The 21,662-nt window shown below is 37.1% G+C and overlaps 1 protein-coding gene across 2 annotated transcripts in view; it reads left to right on the forward strand.

Annotated features, from left to right (window-relative positions):
- The window catches only part of cacnb3a (calcium channel, voltage-dependent, beta 3a), a 60,002-nt gene extending 39,041 nt beyond the window's left edge, over positions 1–20,961 (forward strand). The window contains exons 11-14 of one of the 2 annotated variants that reach the window (XM_022663522.2): positions 66–217; positions 1,003–1,098; positions 5,008–5,178; positions 10,789–20,961. In XM_022663522.2, coding sequence (XP_022519243.2) covers positions 66–217; positions 1,003–1,098; positions 5,008–5,178; positions 10,789–11,181 — 812 coding nt within the window. In that variant the 3' untranslated portion in view covers positions 11,182–20,961. Of the gene's footprint in view, positions 1–65; positions 218–1,002; positions 1,099–5,007; positions 5,179–5,798; positions 6,619–10,788 lie in introns of those variants that run through there. The other variant, XM_049486351.1, reaches the window with a different exon arrangement.
- Positions 20,962–21,662: the final 701 nt, after the last annotated feature.

Consider the following 21,662-nt stretch of genomic DNA (forward strand, 5'->3'; position numbering starts at 1 on the left):
TTTGTTCTGTGTTGTGGGTTTTTGTGTGTTCTTGGTGTTGTGTGTTTTGTGCGTGTTCTGCTCAGCGGAGGTACAGAGTGAGATCGAGAGGATATTTGAGTTGGCGAAAACTCTGCAGCTGGTTGTTCTGGACGCTGACACCATCAACCATCCAGCCCAACTGGCCAAAACCTCACTAGCCCCAATCATTGTGTACGTCAAGGTCTCCTCACCAAAGGTAGGTCATTTTGTAGATATACAAGTCTGGAAACAAATTAAGAGGCCACTTAAGTTTCAATTTTAGTTTCATTTATAGAATAAAACAATGTTTGAGAAAAACAAACATTGTTGTTTTATTCTATAAACTACGGACAACATTCTTCCCAAATTCAAAATAAAATGATTGTCATTTAAAGGAATGTCTGACAAAAACATTCAGACCCCAAATAATGCAAAGAAAACAGCAGTATTGGAACAGATTGTGTTACTACACTCCCTACTACAGCATTTACACACTTACACACAACTCATTCTCAACTTTCATCATAATAACTAAAAAAGACACAGAACAAATAACTCTGTAATTATTAAAAGTTTTTTCTTTAGAGAAATTACAAATAAAGCCAGAGAGTGACGAGTACTATTTCGTACACCTTCAAATGACAGAAAACTGGTACAGTAAGAGTCACGTCTGGCTGATCCACATGGTAGCAACGCCTTTATCTGAGTTTAATATTAGACTAGGTCTCAGTTTCAGCTGTGAAGAGAAGAATTAGAGGTCTGACAGGTGCTGTAATAAAGTCAGAATAAAAAAGCAGCTTGTCTGGTCCATATTGCACTGCTATTGGACTTTTTTTTTTGCTTTATATGGGGAAAAAACTATTATGAATCCTGAGAATGCCTGAGAAACGTATTTAACATTACTTTTTATGGTTGTATTAATAGTAAGACAGAAGACTGACTGTAAACTATGTGAATTAAATGACAGTGTCTTAAAGAAAACTTCCCCTTTTCCTCCTGCAGGTCTTACAGAGGCTAATAAAGTCGAGGGGTAAATCCCAGAGCAAACACCTGAATGTTCAGATGATGGCGGGAGATAAACTGTCTCAGTGCCCACCTGTGAGTAAACATGTTTTCAGTGCACATGCAGTGAGTTTTCACTGTGACTTTATCTCAGATTCTACTAGGCCTGTCACGATAAGGAATTTGCGGATTATATACAGTGGTAAGAAAAAGTTTGGGCACCCCTGATCATTTTCATGTTTTTTCTTTATAAATCATTGGTTGTTTGGATCAACAATTTCAGTTAAAGTTGGGCAGCGGCTGGATACTTCAACAAGACAACGATCCTAAACACTAAATACTGCTCAAAATCTACTAAAGCATTCATGCAGAGGAACAAGTACAACATTCTGGAATGATCATCTCAGACCCCAGACCTGAATATTATTTTAAATCTGTGGTGTGATTTAATGCGGGCTGTTCATGATCACAAACCATCAAACCTGACTGAACTGGAGATGAAAGAAGAATGATTCAAAATACCTTTAACCAGAAGTCAGACTCTCATTGGAAGCTATAGGAAGCGTTTAGAGGCTGTTATTTCTGCACAAGGAAGATCTACTAAATATTGATGTCATTTTTCTGTTGGGGTGCCCAAATTGATGCACCTGCCTAATTTTGTTTAAAGAATTGTCGCACACTTTCTATAAATCCTATAAACTTAATTTCTCTTCTAAAATATCACTGTGTTCATCTGCTATATGATATATTTAACTGAAATTGCTGAGCCGCACAACTAATGATTTATACAGGAAAATCATGAAAACTATCAGGGGAGCTCCAACTTTTTAATACCACTGTATCTGTTCCAGAATGGATAGCGATAAACGATATTGTAATTTTAAGACCATTAAATGCCACTGAGGTAACGATAACAGAATAGCAAAACAAAGCATTTCTACCCTTTTAAAAACAACAAAACCTAATCATAGTTTGGGAAATATATAATTTTTTTCTCCACCTACTGCAGTCACTGCACACTGTGTGAATGAAGTTGCAGTTATTGAAGCATTCATTGGTCTGGTATTGCATTACTCATGCCGATTTATCGTATTGAATTATTGTGATGGGCCTACAGTGGCTTGCAAAAGTATTCATACCCCTCAAACTTTTCCGTATTTTGTCACATTACAACCACACACATTAATACATTTAATTGGAATTTAATGTGAAAGACCAACACAATGTGGTATACAGTTGTGAAGTGGAAGGAAAATTAAGCATCATTCAAAAAATTTTTTACAAATAAAAAAACTGAAGAATATTCAGCCCACCTGAGTCAATACTTTGTGGACCCACCTTTTGCTGCAATTACAGCTGCAAGTCTTTTAGGGTATGTCTACACCAAATTTGCTCATCTTGTGACTGAAAAAAACAACTCAAGCTCATTCTGATTAGATAGAGAGTGTTTGTGAACAACAGTTTTCAGATCTTTCCACATGTTCTTGATTGGGTCTAGGTTTGGAATTTGACTGGGCCGTTCAAAAACATTCTAATATATTTTGTTTTAAACTATTCCACTGTAGCCCTGGCTTTATGTTTAGGGTCATTGTCCTGCTGGAAAGTGAACCTCTGCTGCAATCTCAAGTCTTTTGCAGACTCCAACAGGTTTTCTTCCAGGATTGCCCTGTATTTAGCTCCATCCATCTCCCCATCAACTCTGACCAACTTCCCTGTCCCTGCTGAAGAAAAGCAGACCCAGAGCATGATGCTGCCACCACCATGTTTCACAGTGGGGATGGTGTTCAGAGTGATGTGCAGTGTTAGTTCTCCGCCACACATAGCGTTTTGCACTTTTGGCCTCATCTGACCAGAGCACCTTGTTCCACATGTTATTTGTGTCCCCAACATGGCTTCTGGCAAACTGTAAACAGGACTTTTTGGGGTTTTCTTTTAACAATAGCTTTCTTCTTGCCACTCTTCCATAAAGACCACATTGTGCGCAGTGCACAACTAATAGTTGTCCTGTGGACAGATTTCCCCACCTGAGCTGTGGATCTCTGCATTTCGTCAAGAGTCACCATGGGCCTTTTTGGCTGTATCTCTGATTAGTGCTCTCCTTGTTCGGACTGTCAGTTTAGGTGGACGGCTTTGTCTTGGTAGGTTTACAGTTGTGTCATTCTCTTTCCATTTCCATAATGGATTGAACAGTGCTCTGTGAGATGTTTAAAGCTTGGGAAACCTTTTTATAGCTTGAGCCTGCTTTAAACTTCTCCATAACCTTATTCCTGACCTGTGTGGTGTGTTCTTCATGATGCTGTTTACTCTCCAATATTCTCTTAACCAACATCTGTCACTGAGCAGCTGTATTTGTACTGAGATTAGATTACACACTGGTGGACTCTTTTTTTTTTTTTTTAGTCATTAGCAGTCATCAGGCAACTTCTGAATGCAATTGGTTGCACTCAGAGAAAAGGGGGCTGAATACTTTTGCACAGCACACTTTTCAGTTTATTATTTGTAAAAAAAATTGAATTGTTTTGAATCATGCATAATTTTGTTTCCACTTCATAACTGTATACCACTTTATGTCGATATTTAACATTAAATTCCAATAAAATATATTGGTGTTTGTGATTGTAATGTGATAAAATATGAAAAAGTTCAAGGGGTATGAATACTTTTGCAAGCCACTGTAGATTCTGCTGAGAGTTACGCTAATTATACTATATGTAGATATTATCCTAGGTAAAATGCAGATAAAATGCAGTGTATAACATACTAGCAGGAAATGCTAGTTTTTAATAAATGATAGTGTATGTGTATGTAAGTACACAGTCTAATAGCCTTTACTGTTTCTAAAGATAAACATGGTAAGCATTTCATCTGAATGTGTAGATGTGTTGGTCTTGGTTGTAGTTAGGGATGCAAATGATTAATCGACTTTAGATTAATTGTCGATCAAGAGGTTGCTCGAACAAAATGTATTACTCGCGATTAATCGCTAGAGGGCGCTACTGTAGTAACTTGAACAGAGCGTGAGAACGAGAGGTGAACACGACTCGCGAGAGACCAGGGTTGAAAACAAAATGAAGCGGGCGAAAATAAGTGCGGTGTGGGACCATTTCAACATTGTTAATTTAGGCAAAGAAGTCAAATGTTCTCTGTGTAATGCGGTATTGAAATACAACAATTCCACTAGCTCACTCAGTTATCATTTGAACGCCGTCACAGTTTCACTGAGAGCGCGAGCGTGTGATGAGAGAAGGGCGGAGGACATTACAGAGAGGATATGCAGCATGATCAAGAGAGATTTGATGCCAATCAAGACAGTTGACGGTACAGGGTTTCAGGATCTCATTGCATTGAGGATTGTTGAGGATTTCCTAATTAATAGCCTAGATGCAGTTTCTTCATAATCTATAGGCTCAATAATAATCTGTTTGGCTCTCTATTTAATTTCTTCTATTCTTTTTTTTTTTTTTTATATGTCTAATGGTACAAAAACGCAAAAACTGAGCCAGTCCTTAATTTATTTCTTTTTTTAAATTAAAGAATGTATTTTCTTATACCATAAAAAGTCTGCTTTCTTTTCCTAATGCATAATTACTTGAGGAATATATAATATAATATAATACAATATAATTATCATAATATAATATATACTTTTTGAGCTCAGTGTTTTAACTATTTAGCTGGTATTTTTAAAGGCCCTATTGAAACACTAAAATTCAGGTAAAAACGCCGCTTATCAATTAATCGAAAGTCGATCGATAAGATCAATCAACTAATGATTAACGAATTAATCGATAATTTGCATCCCTAGTTGTAGTGCTTTAAGACTGTTGCTGTTCTAATCCCGGTTCTGACAAAAGCTGTGTTGCATGTTGTTCCATAGAGCCATTTTCCTACCAGTCGCTCAAAACCATCTCTCGTCACCTGACGTCCATCATAAGATATTTAATATAATATCTTCTAACTCCATCCCCCACATGTCATCTCTCCTCCACCCTATCTCCCCATCAGGAGATGTTTGATGTAATTCTGGATGAGAACCAACTTGAGGATGCCTGTGAGCACCTAGCCGAATACCTAGAGGTCTACTGGCGCGCCACCCACCTGCCGGGCACCGCCCCTCTCAACCCACTATTGGAGCAAAACCTGATGACTCCGCCTTCAGTCATCTCCAGCCTGCAGGTATATTTCACTGCTTTCAATCCCATTCATCCACTTTCACTTGTTCAGAACTGTAGAACAGCAGTGTAGAAAGGAGGGAAAGGTTAGTTACAGAAAATTAGTGAAAAAAAAAATACTGTTGCTACATTATGCTTCAAATTGATTTGAAGTAAAGATTAATTACTAATTCAATTTAGGCTAAGATCAATGTACTTTGGTCCATTTTTGTAGCTAACTGTATGTCATAGAATCAGAAACCACAAAAGCAAGTCTACTAAAAGCAGTAGAAAGCCTGACTTTAAGGTTAGAAGATATTAAAACATCTAATAAATTTCAGTGTATTCCACTGTACAGTATAAACTTTAAGAAAAAAGGTAAGATGATGAAGTATTGGTATGCTGTTAGTGGAAGTGATGTTACTCATATGTATTGGATTCAGCATGTTTGATGTTTTTTAAAGTGAACAGGTGCTGTAAATTGTTTATATTTTATATTTTTAGTTTTTTTTTTCTTGCTGTACTCCATTTTCTCATCATTCACCCTGTGTTGTCTTGTCTACAGAAGCTTCCTTCAAATGTTCTCATCCTGTAACTGTATCTCAGTCTGTGTCTGTCACTCATCCCTGCCTAACGTTTTTGCAGTTCTCAGAAACACAGGAATTAATTGAATGATCGCTAACAATCGCAGGGTGAGTAGGAGGGTAGCTTTCATACTTTCCTCCCTACACCTAATGCTAAAAGAATCCACACCTTGATTCTTCCTAAAGCCCACCGCACCGCCTTCACCCTAAACCCCTCTAACCCGCCCCCCTGCCACCCCCCGAAATCAATAGTCATGGCTGGAATCTACTGAAAATCATATGTGCTTAATATATGATTTTGATATACTACTGTGTTAAAAGAAGCATGATGATTGCCTGCTCCATTCATAATAACACGGAGACACTTAGCCTACTGTAGAATATGATTATTTTGATGTGTGTCACTCAATAAAAATAAAGGAATAGTTCAACATTTTTAGAAAAGGTTGTTTCCTCTTATATAGCAGAGCACAGCAATGCAGGAAACAGTTTTGGATGTATACTGGATTAATGGTTATTAATTTTATGATACTTTTGTTCTTAGTCATTTGATGTCAAATTAATTTTATTTATTGTCTTGTTTTAAATGTTAAAATAGCGATGCTGGAGGGTACACTCCTAAACCTGAAATTCCAGAGCAGCGAGGGAGCCGGCAGAATATCCACCAGTTTACTAACTAACCTCACGCAACTAGCGCTGAGCTAACTACGATTTGTGACGTAATCTCCTCATTTAGAACAGAGCTCCTTGCCAAAATTTGTTCATACTTCATACTAGTACACGTTAATACAAATACAAAATCAACTAGAAGAAAGGTGCCAACAGGCAGGGAGGCCATTTTTAATTTTCAACAAAATAAATACAAAACATCTAGATGTGCTAATGTTACAGGCTGTTTTTGCTACATATAGTTATTATAAATGACTAAGTAATATTAAAAGCCTGCCCAGCTGTCAATTATATGGTAAAGAAATTGACATCAGGGACTATTTAAGTCAGGGATAGCATTATTTACATTTATTTGATTATTTAACATTATTTATATGAATGTGCATTATGGTATTTGAATGATAGTCGTGAAAGTCACTTAAAGTCTTCAGACAAATAATTTTAGCCCAATATCATTATTTAGCCGTTGGTAGGGATACAAACAAAATGAAACATTTGGTCAATCGTTGAATATTTGCCATTTTTTTCAACATAATTAAATTGTCTAAATGTATTACACTTCACAGGAAAAGCAATGACAAAACTACAATTTAAAATATTTTTGGAGCAATCAGTCATTGAATGGATGTTAAATTGGCGTTTATCTGTCTTTACTCTTTTTTTAGGTCAAATTAGATTTGAATGTGCATGCTTTTAAAATGAAATTAATGAAACAACTGTACAAACTGTATGTTTGAAACATTCAATTTGATATAAAAAAACTAGCTAATTACTAACAAACATTTTCACAATAAGGTGCACTGGAATATAAGGTGCATTATGCGACACTAGGTAGGAACTTGCCTCTGAGTGGTGAGACCTGTAAAGCTTAGGTAAATAAAAACAAACTGTAATTCTTAAAAAAAAAAAAAAAAAAAAAAGTCGAATACGCGCTGGATGTTAATCTAAACAGATTTATCTTCTGAAAACTGTTTATATTGGGGAGTAAAGCACTTCTGTTTATTTACAGTAAGCTTAGATTTAGGTAAGTCTGGGCGATATCAGCTAGTGGTTTATCCCACGTAGATTGTTTTAACATGATAAACACGCAGACTGCAATCCAATTGTCTCACGTCTGAACGGCGAATGAACTAGCGCTTAGCGCAGGAAGTGGCTAATGCTAATACTGCTCCAGTCTCGGTGCTGTATAACTAAACTGAATCTCCTTTAAAACGTAATATTGGTGGCTGATAACGTTTGTTAATTAATTAATACTGTGTATTAATTGGAAATGCTTTGTTTACTTGTAGGACTGCATCTTTGCCTTTGTCCTTTGTGAGGATCCATACTGACCACCATAGGGTCAACACGCTAGTTAGCTAGTGCTAGGCAGCTAAGATTTAGCCAAGTCACAGCCAGGCTTTATTTCACAGTAATGTAACCTAAATGTAATTTATTTAAATCTTTAAAATATTAATATTCATTCAGACTAAATATATTACTGGTAGTGGCTTAGTGAGCTATGAAGTGCATTTTCTCTTTACCTCAGAGCTGCAGACTGTATGTGGAAACTGCCAGTTAGCTTGTGTGGTCTTAGACAATACAGTGCTTGAAGGTTTGTAAACACTTTGGATATTACATATCTATATTTCTGCATAAATATGACCTTAAACATCACCCATTACCGGAAATGTTTAGTTGCAGTTACTGAAAGCAAATGTTCACATACTTTTGCTATTCACGAATATATAATAATGGAACATTTTCTCTCAGGAAATAAATAACCAAGTATAATATTTCAGTCTCATTTGTTTAACTGGATTCTCATTATCTACTTTTAGGACTTTTTAGGACGTAAAAATCTGACGTTTTAAGTCATATTAATGCAAAAAATATAGAGTTTATAAACTTTCAAGCACCGCTGTAAATCTTAATGAGGAGTCATTACTTATATAAATTATTTAGGGCTCTATTTTAGTGTTCTATAGGTGAGCCATTAACCGCGCACTGTGCAGTTTAATTTAGTATATGTTAGTGTGTATTTGGTATCATTATCCAAAAATGTGCTCGTAATGTGCAAAAGGCATGTATTGATTATCTTAATTAATTCTCTTCATTAATCAGTGTGTCACATGCCTCACATTACCTTTAAGAGCCAGATGCTCTCTGACGTTGGCAGAATGCTTTTTTAATGGCTTTTTCCCCATTTTCGGCAGAATATTTTCCTACCTATTTAAATTTGTCTAATATGCTAATAGCACTAGCCTCCTTTAGCTAAGGAAAGCAACAGAAATGCTGCAATATAGCTAAACTCTTTACCTTACTATATGTTATGATTTGTTCGGTATCAGGATTATTTATGTCTTGTTCTTTGTCCTGTAAAAGCCCCAATATGTTGTATTTGAAGGCAAATGTTGAGTTATTCCTTTAAACTAGCTACTGAACTACAGCTGTACTCACAGATATGTACATACTGTAGGTAGAAACTACAAAAACACTTTTAATAACAGCTAAAAATATACTATTTAGTAAAAAAATACATTTACAAAATGCACGTACAGACACAGACACACTGAGCTATAACAGCAAATTATAAAGAAAAAAAATCTAAAAATGTATTTGCAGGCTACGAAAGCACTGTAGTACTAAACAGGAAGTAGGCTAAATGTTTTCTCGTATGTAAATAAGCCATAATTAGAACAGTATAAATAGCACCCTTTATTTAACGATACACTATTCCTAAATAAGCTGCTTTGACTGAAGCCCTTCACCTTCCGTCCCTGCCGCTGTTTTTTCACATCAAGTTCTGCAGGAACTCCATGAGATAATTCACAAAGCAGATACAGCTCTGTGTTTTTCTTCCTGTGGGATAAAGTGGTGTATTCTTGGGGAAGATGGCTGTATCTGAGGTGACAGATGTATGTTTTGTGAATTGAACCTCCATCTCTCTCCGGTGCTAATGACCCCCTGCTCCAGTATAAAACCTGCTGCTCTGATTTCACCAGTAATGCTTGTCCAGTTGACTATTGTTTTTAAATGATCTGAGCTCTCCACTCTTAATGACTTGCTGTCCTGCTTATATATGTTTTCCTTTCACTTCATTTGTCTGTAAATAGTTTGTGTGTATTTAAGCTCCTGACTGGTAGGTATCTTTTCCACTGTAGAGAATAATTCAACCCCCCAATAATTTAGTATGTTAAAATATGGTTTATGCAAAACCAAATGGGTATTTATTCTAAGTTTGACCTCCCATTACTCCAAAATGCTAAAGTTTAGCTGCGGACCAGATTTTTTTTTCAAGCCATTATGTGGCGGACTACAAAAAAAATCTTGAAATCTTTTGGAAAATGAAGTGTAATGGGATGGAGTGCTACAGACTAGTAGCTCTCCAGCCCAGAGGGTTGTTAAACCCTATTGCAGAACAGTTGATCTCAAAACAGGTAAACCTAAGAAGAAATAAAAAATAAACAGGAGTGGCAGGACTGCTGGGTTGTGCTACAGCTGTGATAGGGATGATGGAAAAGGCCCTAACCCAGCGTGCTAACGCTGCAGTAGCAAGGTTGCATGAGGTCAGTAGTAATGTGAGATAAGGCTCATAGCTGGTGTATAATATTACATTAACGATACTAGACGAGACACATAGCCTGTGTGCTAACGGCACAGTAACAACATTGAACAGGGCCAGTAGCCAGCGTGCTAATGCTGCAGTAGCAGTATTGGAAATGGCCCATAGCCAGCATGCTAATGCTGCACTAGAAATATTGGAAAAGGCCCATAACCAGCAGTACCAAGGTTGCAAGAGGTCGGTAGTAATGTGGGACGAGTCCCGTAGCTGGTGTATAACGCTGCAGTAGCGATGTTGAACAAGGCCCATAGCCACCGGGCTAACGGTGCTGTAGCAATGTTGGACAGATTCAGTAGCTGGCGTGAAAACATAGTTCTCCATTTTGCATTTAGTTAGGATGCTCTGTTAACATTTCGACAGGACCTTAGTAAACATTTGATCCTGCACTGGAAAAGCGGCGTAGTTTGTTGAGATTGTGTGTAGGTTATTCGGAAGTATAGTACAGTACAAAACCACATAAACCTACTAAATAGTCCAACATAAACAGGTTAATAAACAGTTTTCTTAACATCTCATCATGTCTTATTAAATATTCAAAAAGACATCAGTTTATTGTATTTACCAGACAATATATCCATCAGACCCATGTGTATTTACAGGTCCTCTATCTGGATCTGGGTCTCGCTGTCTAGGAATAATTAATTTTTCTTTTTGTAATCGTGAAAAAAGAACTTCTGTGAGATGCCCTGGATTCCATTTTGGAAGTCTTACTTTCTCCTTCTCTCTCTCTCTCTCTCTCTCTCTCTCTCTCTCTCTTTTCTTTTTCTCTGTGTCCCAGAACCAGCAGCTGTTGTCTGTGGGGGGTGCGGGAGGTGTGGAGGAGGAGGAGCAGGGGGAGCAGGACAGCCTCATGCCGTCAGACGAGGCCAGTGACTCGCGCTCGCTCCACCACGGAGCCTCACGCTCCCTGCACCCTCCGGAGGATGACGAGGAAGAGGAGGAGGAGGAGGAAGAGGATGCTGAGGAGGAAGAGGAAGAGTATGAGCCCCCCTGTCACTCCCACTCGTACCGGGACATGTACCCGCCCGGCCGCAACCACCCCAGCGGCGTCCACAACGCCAACGGGCATGAGGCGCAGGACCGGCTGCTGCAGCAGCGAGACTCACAGGACGGCCACAACCACCGCGGCAGCCGGCAGCGCCCGCGGGCATGGCCCCGAGATAACTACTGAGAGGAGAGTGGCTAGATCAGAGAAGGAGGGATGAGTAGAGGAGTGTGAGGGACGTGTAGAGAGAGAAGAGGTGGTGAAGCTGCAGAAAAACAATGCGCTGTGTAAATAAATGCACTGAATTTGTCTGATTTAAGTGTGAACAGCATTACTTAAACCACCACCACCATGATCCAAGGATTGATGAGTCGAATCCCAGATCATGCTGCTTTGCCATCAGCAGCCTGAGTCTGAGAGAGCACAATTGACCATGCTCTCTGTTGGTGGGTAGGTGGCGCTCTCTGCTTGCTGGCTGATGTATCAGAGCTGGGTTTGACTGATTTGGCATTTTCCTCCAAGTTCCCTTCAAACATATATATTTCACATCTAAATCAGGTCAGTTCAGTGCAGCACTGTTTGTCAGTGTACGGTTTGTTACGTGGGTTCTGTAGTCTTCAGATCAACAGCATCATTACTGCAGAATATTGCACTATGGTGGTTCAGTTACTACCAGGCAGCTCACCTCTCATAGGCTCAAGTTCACGTCCATCTAAAAGAAGCGATTTGAGCGTTTTTAAACCAAGACCAATGCAGGTTAGCGTGATGTCAGCCCTGGAACAACTAAGGATCCAAAACCAGGGAGTCAGGAGAAGCACTTTTTAGCATGGAATATAAAGTAGTGGAAAAATCTGTAGCATTTTGTTGCATCTTACCTTTTTGAGTGGGGAGGGTGGGGGTGATGATGGTTTTAGGCCAGCCAGCTCTAGTCTGTATGAATGCAAGACATGTAGATGACGGGTCACTGTTTTATGTGATCATTTAAAGATGTAGCAAACCGTGTGTTTCCCCCGCAAAAAAATACTTGGCCCCTTTTCAACTGCAGGGCCAAATGGTTACTAAAGCGGTGCTGTATTGCCCAGTCCAATCTGGACCAGTTGGACCATTCACAGTTTCTTTTTCCATTTGTGCACGTTCTCGTTCTGATTTGGCAACACAGCAGTGTCCCATAATAATGTAAGTAGGTTAGCATTCTAACTTGTGAACCAAATCATGCTTCTAAATAAATGTGAAATGGAGAAACCAGACAAACTATGGTTTAAATGGAGACATATGCTTATTTTAAGCATCTGCCAATGGCGTAATCTAATTTTCCTTAGTAAGATTTCTTACAATAGGCACTCACAGTCTTAAAATGAGTTGAGTAAGTCTTCGAATAAATTGACAGGTGACTTTTGGGGCTCATTTTGAGTTCAAATTACTTCTAAATTCTAATAAAATTCTGATAAAATTATAACAGTGTTTAAGATCATTATTCCTATGATAAGCTAAATATTCTTACTGATCTTACACAATGCTTAGTACGACATACATTCATATCAGAAAAAAATATGTTTTATTGACTTAAAATTAGATAATTTCACTTGCTAAATTTTAAGTTTTTTTGTTGTGTGTTTAATTTTTACACTGGCTAACAACCTCGACCATAGCTAGTACTGTGTTAGCATGGGTTTTTTTTCCTTATCGATATTATGGTTCATTATAGAGACATTAGAATGCTGGCAACAGGCCTAATCCAACATTGCTACCGTGGTGGTAGCATGCTGGCTACAGGCCTTTTTGAAATTGCAACTGCTGTTGCATTAGCACACTGACTAAGGGGCCTTGTCCAATATGGGACTGCAACATTAGCATGCCAGGTACAGGCCTATCCAACATCACAATCGTGATGTTAATATGCCAGATATAGGGCCCCATCCCGTCCCTGTCGGCATTGAAACATCGTTCCAATGCGATTTTAGCACTACATGCTACAGGCTACATGCTTGGTCCAACAATGCTCTTAGCATTCCAGCATCACTTCTGAGAGGTTAGCACAGGCTATTATTATATCATTAAGCCCTCCTCTAACCAAACAGTGTAACAGTTTGGTTAGAGGAGCTAACTGTGCTAAGAGAACCATGCCAAGAGAACCGTGCTTAGAGAACCGCCCTTTGTATAACTTCCCACTGGAAGCCACCACCCTGCAGTGAAAAAGTGGGCCATGTGTTTGATGATGAATCTGATACAGTAAACGGATCGGGGGGAATGGGGGTGCTGGGCCAGAACTGAAACAGGGTAGCGTTCTCTAATAGAGACAGATAGCAAGCTGGATGCTGTCATTTGCATATGACCCTCCTTCCAAATTCACTTTGTCTTCCTGCATTTGTTTTCTTCTCTCACTTAGCCCCGCCCACTTCCCCGTTTGCTATGAGCTCTATGACACCTTATTTGCAATGCTAATAGCATGTGATGAATGTATGAATGTGGCAGTATCTAGGCCAGTTTTATCTGCACCTGATGCAGAGGTCTGTACAGAACGTCGGACGGAGGGGCGTGTTTAATATCGGGTCGTCCGCTCTACACTCTTTAAAGCAGTGAATGTAGCCCACCACTTTCCATATCATTTCTGTGGGAGGAAATGTTATTTTAAAGCAGTTTTTAAAATGTCAGGGAATGTTAGAGGAGTTCCACAGCGCTGTAAAACAACATATCTCTGTCTGCTGCATCTTTAGCACACTGTTGATTAGACTGGATGGTAGTTACTGGGTCAAAACACACACATATACTGTAGCAGTAATTAAACTATGTTAATTTTCTTAACATAATTATATCAAATGTTTCAGCACTGCTGACATACTGTATATTTACCTGATCATAAGGCGCATAATGCAACACTAGTAAGGAATAGGGGTATCACCATGTTTTCCCTCTAATTCAGCAGGTGTTGGGGTAACTAAGTAAAGTAAAGTTCATCTAAGTAAACAAAACTGTAATTCTTAAAAAATTCAAACAAGTGCTGGATGTTAATCTGCACAGATTTCTCTTCTAAAACTGTTTCTTTAGGTGAATAAAGCACTTCTGTTTATGTACAGTAAGCTTAGATTTCCAGATTTCCACCAAGGCTGGATTCAGCAACATTATCATTAGCAGCTAACCACTAGCGCCACTTGACAGAGCTACACTGAGAAAACTCTGAGTGTTCCGGTAAGCCAGGGTGATATTAGCTAGCGGTTCATCCCACGTAGCTTGTTTTAACGCGGTAAACATGCAGACTACAGGTTGATATACTCGCCTGTGAACAGAGAAAGAGCTAGTGCTTAGCGGCAAATGCTAATACTACTCCAACAAAGTTAGCAGCAGGCTACTGTCTGGTGAAGGAGCTAGCGTTTAGCACAGTTAGTGGCTAATGCTAATACTGCTTCAGTTTCAATGCTGGAGTAATTAAACTAAAACTCCTGTATAACACTGTGCTTCAGCAGAGTGGCTTTACTGCTCCTTAATACCTGACTGGTAAAAAACTATTTTTGGTCAGTTAAAGCATTTTAAGGGTGCCTTATAGCACCTTATAGTATTTTTTAAAGTTATTTAAAAATTACAGGTAAGTTTTCTTTACTTTTTTTTTTTTTTTGATAAAAATGCTTTATTCTACTTTCTAAAATTAAGATATTATCCTGGACAAGTAGACAGCCACAATTCTAACTTTGGTTTTTAGCTGTTTATCTCCATTGATCCCCATTTTGGAGGTGACAGTTTCAAGTAAATATATTGAATAATATCAAATATTGTGTAAGACAAATAATGTTTAGTTACAATATAAAACTAACAAATCTGTTTACAGTATTTTTTTATTATTCATAAGCAGTTTCACAAATTGAATGACATTCACTGACTTTTAATTTAAATCTTTAAATTTTACACATGCAGTGCTGACATATTTGACAATTTCAACAATATATTTACTAAAATGTATTTATTTATTATCATTTATTTGAACTATTACTGGTCTAAATTGTACAGAGGTTACACAGGTCTTTTATTCTTTTGACCACTAGGGGTCGATAATAAAAAGAAAGAGCATTAGGTGAGCATTTTAAGTCCAGTAGAAATCTCAGTGGCATTCATATACCCAGCTAACAGAGGACATTATAAGAACGTTTAGCTATGTTTTGAGAAGGTTTCAGGAAGATTAGCATTTAAGGCTACAGAAATAATATTTAAAAAAAAATCTAATAACATGACATAATAATGAATTGCATCACAACGTTATTAAAACAATTCTCACAGAAGTTTCCAAGCTAGATGAGTACTAACATTATGGAAACATTACAGTTAACATTAATTAACAAAACTAAATTCAAAACCTTGAAACAAGATGACAATTGCAGTAAAGGTACCAGAAAATTTAAAAACAGTAAATAAAGAAGTTCTAAGAACATTTAGACAACCTGACGGATTGAACATGCTAAGAACTTTAACTGTAACATTCAGAAAATGTTCAGTTTTACCAATCAAAAGCATTACTGTAATGTTCGGGGAAAGTTCTACTAAGCAAAAGTTGTAAGCTGGGTATTTGGGTAAGAGGAAACCACGACAAATATAGACTAAAGTGTTTCTGTGTTGTTCTAAATAATAATTATTTTGTATAACCAATTTAAAATGGACTATCAGATTGTTTTTTTTTATTTTTTTTTTATTGGGATTCTTTGTAAAACCTTTTTTTTCCTGCTCACAACCATAAGTTTGTGGTGGCGTTTGAGTCCACTCTTCTTTTACATACGATATTTCTGACATGACTTGAGGGCAGCCAAAATCGTATATGTTTCAGTTGGTTTAAATAGTTTTTTATTTAGTGACAAACCTGAAACACAGTATCCATAACTGTCCATACAAACTGATTATACATTTATGCTACAGATGCAGCAGATTGGGTGGAAAAGTACCAGAGATTATTTTTTAAAAGTGGATTATATGAGCAGTGTAAGGTAATCTGATATTGAGTAATCAGGCGTGTTCACTTTTACTGAAGAGTGCGACGTCTCTCTGACAGTCTGATCTTCCTCCTTCCTCTCATCCTCTTCCTCCTCCTCCAGAGGGGGAGTGTTGGGACATGTGGCGTAAGGCTTGAGATATACTTGCTGTTAATTTAGTGGTTGCGTACTGCGTTTACTGAACTAAGATTAAGGTGCCAGATATCGGAGACGTTATTCACGTATACATTGTGTTGTTAGTGCTGTGATGAGTTGAGGCCTTCAGTAATGCCCGTAGCAAGTATATCTCTAGCGCTAGTCCCATAAAGGTGAGGCTGCTGTGGGCCTGGAAATAAACACAAAGCATCTTATGCTTCACTAATTTCTACTTGTTACGGTGATTCGCCTTTCGTCTGCTACATTAATAATTCCGACAGTTATTAAACCAGCATGCGTAATCTCTGAAAACAAGGGAAAAGGGTTAAAAAAGGAAGTGACTGCGTCCCAATTGCGTACAATACACAAATTATTTAGTTTGCAATTTTAACATAAAGTGACGTAATGTTAATTTGCTAACATTCAGTACCAATCAGAAGTTTGGACTCACAGTTTTTCATTATTTTGTTCTGCTTTTGTAAATGAATACTGAAGTCATCCAAACTATGAAAAAAACTTCTTTTTTTTTTTTACTAAATAATTCCATAAGGTGTTAAACACACCAGAATATGTTTTATATTTTAGATTCTTCAAAGTAGCAGCTCTTGCTTAGATGACAACAGTTAACAGCTGTGCTGAACTTGTCAAGAGTTAATCACTTGAATTTCTTGTTTCTTAATGTGTTTGAGAGCATCAGTTGTAAAGTTGTGAAGAGGTAAAGTTGGTATACAGTGAATAGCCTGTTATGGCAAGAATTAAAGACAAAAAATGACTTTCAGAAATGAAAAATTTCAAGGATTTTGAACGTATTCTCAAGTGCAGTCGCAAAGACCATCAAAAAAGCATTATGATGAAACTGGCTCTCATCAGGACCACCCTACGAAAGGAAGAGCAAGAGTTACCTCTATTGAGCAAGTTAATTTAAAGAGAGTTACCAGCCTCAAAAAACTTTAAAGTTATCAGAAACTCAGACAGGGTGCTTCACAGAGTATTTTGGCTTGTTTAACACTTTTAAGTTACTACATGATTCCTTATGTGTTCCTTCATAATCTGTATCACTTTAGTATTCATTTACAATGTAGGAAAGATAAAAAACATTGAATGAGGTGTGTTCAAAATTTTTGACTGGTACATTATGTCACTGCACTTGCGTTGTTATCCACCATATCCCCTGTAAGTAGCTTCTACCTTTCTGTTTCTTATTGCATTGTGGGGTAATCGCATTTTCTGTGAACACATTCAAAAACTGACCAGTTCTGAGTATGCATTGTGGATCACACTTTTATCTATACTGCACAATTACGTAAATTACATTACACTATTACATACACTCAAACAGTGGTTAGTATTAGTGCAGTATTAGTACGCAATTGGGACGCAGCCATTGTCTCTCACTATTGTGACTCGACTCAAATCAACACGAATCAACGCGAATCGACTTTAATTAAACTTTAATTAAACTCAAAACTTACCTGTAGCAGCAGCTCAGGCTACTCCTTCTCCAATAGAGGACAACTTCAGCTGGCCTTAACTTTTCTGGGTGTGTCTCTTTAACACTGCATGATTATGATATCACTATTTAGGACTCTTTGCACATTAGGGTTGGAAAAGGACCTTAAGGAAACTTCGGAATATATATTATATATTCGAGTAGAAGAATCTACTCTCGTTTTTTTATTTTCCAATTCTGCAACAGGATAACGGTAATGCATCTGCGTATGCGCAAGTAGTGTATATATACTGAATGGGCGTATGATATTGAGTATAATTCTTTAGCAAGTCTTTTTTTATTTAGAAAGTTATTATAGGACTGCACCTAGTTTGGAAGAGATGTTTGCAATGTTTACAGTCGGATAATTGCTCTCACTCTGAAAGTACTATGAGGTGAAACGGATGGTAAATCAGTCTAAAGTCAGATAAAGCTGCAGTACACTCTCGCCATACTTCATCAGTGCAGTGCAGAGGGCTGCATTGTGTTTTTATTTTAGGAAGGTTTTTTTTACTCTGTTCATAAATGGGTGTTTTATGTGTTATATTATATTTGTCAATCAGGCAACCATACAGCGTGAATGTACTGTTGCATGCCTTAACACCACTACATTTATGTGTAGTGTTTTCCGCTGTGCCGTCTGTCTCTGCATTGATTGTACAAAGCATTTTTGATTGTACCATTTCTGCAGAATCCTTTTTATTAATACATTTTGTTTGGAAGTTGAGGAAACTATGGATAGTCATTCAAAATCCATTTAAGTTTACCCGATTTTGTGGCATGACACATGGTTTTATGTTAGGGCCTATTAAAGTCATGCAGGTTATAATAGTAATAAACTGTGTGCTGAGTGTAAAGGGTTAATACAGACCCTATAGCTCTATCACAGTTCCTAAACAATCTAACCAAAACGATATACAGCTCTGGAAAAAATTAAGAGATCACTTCAGTTTCTGAATCAGTTACTCTGATTTTGCTTTTTTTTAGGTAAATGTTTGAGTAAAATGAACATTGTTGTAATAATCCATAAACTGCAGACAACATTTCCGCCAAATTCCAAATAAAAATATTATCATTTAGAGCATTTATTTGCAGAAAATGAGAAATGGCTGAAATAACAAAAAAAAATGCAGAGCTTTCAGACCTCAAATAATGTAAAGGAAACTAGGTGGAATAACCCTGGTTTTTAATCACAGTTTTCATGCATCTTGGCATGTTCTCCTCCACCAGTCTTACACACTGCTTTTGGATAACTTAATGCCACTCCTGCTGCAAAAAATCAAACAGTTCAGCTTGGTTTGGTGGCTTGGGATCATCCATCTTCCTCTTGATTATTTTCCAGAGGCTTTCAATTTTTATTAAGTGGTCTCTGTGTATATATTTACACAGTAATCGCTTTCATCTTAATTTCAATTTGGAGTCAATTAAACAAGACTATGTACTATATACTATAAAAGTCCCCTGTTCTTGTCTTTGTCACGTTAATTTTTAAGCTGAATGTGGACTGACCACCTCATAACCAACCACAGAGGAGTTTATTGACCTATGTGCTCTTACAGTCATGGTGCTCAGAATTATCGTCCTCACAATCATAATCATGAGCTGATCACACAGGCTGTGTTCCATTACGCAGCGCTGAGCTGTGCTGTGCTTTATTGTTCTTCACTGTTTAATGTAGTCACACTTTTTTTTATTTGATTATTTTTGTTTTATAGTGTACTGCATCTTTATTTGCACTCTCTGTGTCTCACTGCTATCTTTATCTATTGTTCTGTATTTTGGGAAAAAAAGAAAACATAGCATGACTGAAAAAAAAAAAAAAAAAAATCTATGCAAGTGTTGCATGAGACCTGATCGTTCGTTTCTACACTTTCTGATCGACTTTGGTAATGTAATGATTCTTCTTCTCCTTCTTACGTAAGATTACCATTCTAACACATCTGTTTTGTACTTAGCACAGAAAGATGGGGAAGATTCCCCGAAAAGTTCAAACCGTATAATTTATCGCTTCTTATAAATCTCATCAGCTTTAATACTTTCACTATTTCTTTTTACTATTTTAAATGGGAAAAAAAATTATGCCCAGTGATTACAAATAGAGTAAGTAGAGTAAATAATACTATTATTAATATTATTATAATATAATATAATAATATTAATAATATTTCAGCTGGAACTGGGAATGGTTGAAAGCCACCAGTGTTTACAAGAGGAAGATATAAAGCAAATGATGTTTTCCTTTATATCAGCAGCTGTTAAGATACAACAATCATTTAATGAGTATTAAAAGATCACTTAGTGTGTTTTACATTCACTCAAAAATCTGTTCATAATCGGATTACTGCAGATTATCTTATTATTCAGGTAAATAATTAATATAAACAGCTAACTCTGTAAGGTTAAGTAAAATTAGGTCTAAAATCAGATTACAGAATCTGATAAAGCTCTTTAATCAGATTTCTCAGTGTATGTAAACCATAAAGTCGGCTTCCTCAGTGTGTGCATGTGTAAAACAGAACCTGGTACTGAAAATTAGCAAGCAGAGTTTAACACAGTACAATCAAGATGCCGTCCAAACATCTTTGGAGTGACGCAAAGTTTACGTCACGTCTTATTCTGTGTGTTTATTGGCTGATTGCAAAGAAAAAGATCAGATTATTGTCCAACTGTTCCCATTATTAGGGAATCTATCTTACCTAAGTTCATGTAAAAAGCTGTAGAAGTTGATCGGATTAATAATAAACTCTGATATTCTGCAGTAATCAGTTCATGAAGTGCATGTAAACACACTCTACAGAATGTCTGATGTGGTCCTGTTCAAGTTAAGCCTTCACCAGCCCTCACACCAGTTTTCTTTTCTTTATTTTCCACATTTAAGCATCACACAGCTTTGATTTTCTAGTTTTAATATCATCAGTACAGGACCTACGATACACGTTTTATTTTTCTTACTTTAAGTATAAGAAGCACAACTTTTACAATGGGTATAATTTGATTTCTTTCTTTCTCTTCTATTCTGTATGCAATACAAACGTGGAAAGATACCGCCTTAGAACATCAAGACTTCCTTTTCTGTGTAGGTAGAGAAAAAACTGAAATATAAAAAAGATCTATATATAAATATATATCTATATTGCACTATTTATTTTCTTTTTTGATGTCTGCTTTGTAATGCAATAAATGCACTAGCTATGACCCCAACAGACACTACAACACAAGTCTTCTGGCGCTGTCGACATGCCCTCTCGCCCCATCTTTCTAAAGAAAAAAAGAAAAAAAATTCTGCTTGATGCTGTATAGAATGCTTTCTATTTAAATGAACCTTACAAATGCTGATAGTTATAATAAACATAACATTTTATGTACTTTTAATATCGCTGTGGCAGCAGTGTTGTGTGTTTTCTCTTCATTATTTTTTTTACTTTCACTGGGGCTATGAAACTTGGTGGGTAGAGGTCTGACGTTGTGAGGAATTCTGAAATCTTTCAGGATTTACAAAAGGGCTTATCGCTGTAACATCTGACTACAGTGTTGTGAAAAATTGTTTGCCCCCTTCACGATTTCTTATTTATTAATATGTGCATGTTTGCCACTTTTAAATGTTTCAGATCATCAAACAAACACAAGTAAAAACAAAATGCAATTTTTAAGTGAAGGTGTGACCTCTTGTGACCTCTTGAATGAGCGTCACTGTGCTCTTGGGGTAATTTTTGGTCAGCCAGACATTCCTGGAAAGGTAGACCACTATGCCACGTTTTTGCCATTTGTGGATTATAGCTCACTGTGTAGATTATACACTACTTTTGTATATCGTCGCTGTCCAATGAAAAACATCCAAAACAGCAACTCTACAGGATAGAGAAAAAAACGTAAATTTTCAATGGAAGTCAATGTAAAGAGTTTATTTCAGATCATTTTGAAGAGTTTCTATTGGTCCGTTCATCAAGAAATTTTGGCACAGCGTAAGGGACAGTTTGTTCAAAATATGTAGTAAACTAGAAATCGACAAAAATGAAGAAAATGTTTTTCATAGGACAGCAATGATATTAAACTCTGTTTTTAGGCAACTGTTG

The sequence above is a fragment of the Astyanax mexicanus genome, chromosome 13 (genome assembly GCF_023375975.1).
Source record: "Astyanax mexicanus isolate ESR-SI-001 chromosome 13, AstMex3_surface, whole genome shotgun sequence".
NCBI lineage: Eukaryota > Metazoa > Chordata > Actinopteri > Characiformes > Acestrorhamphidae > Astyanax > Astyanax mexicanus.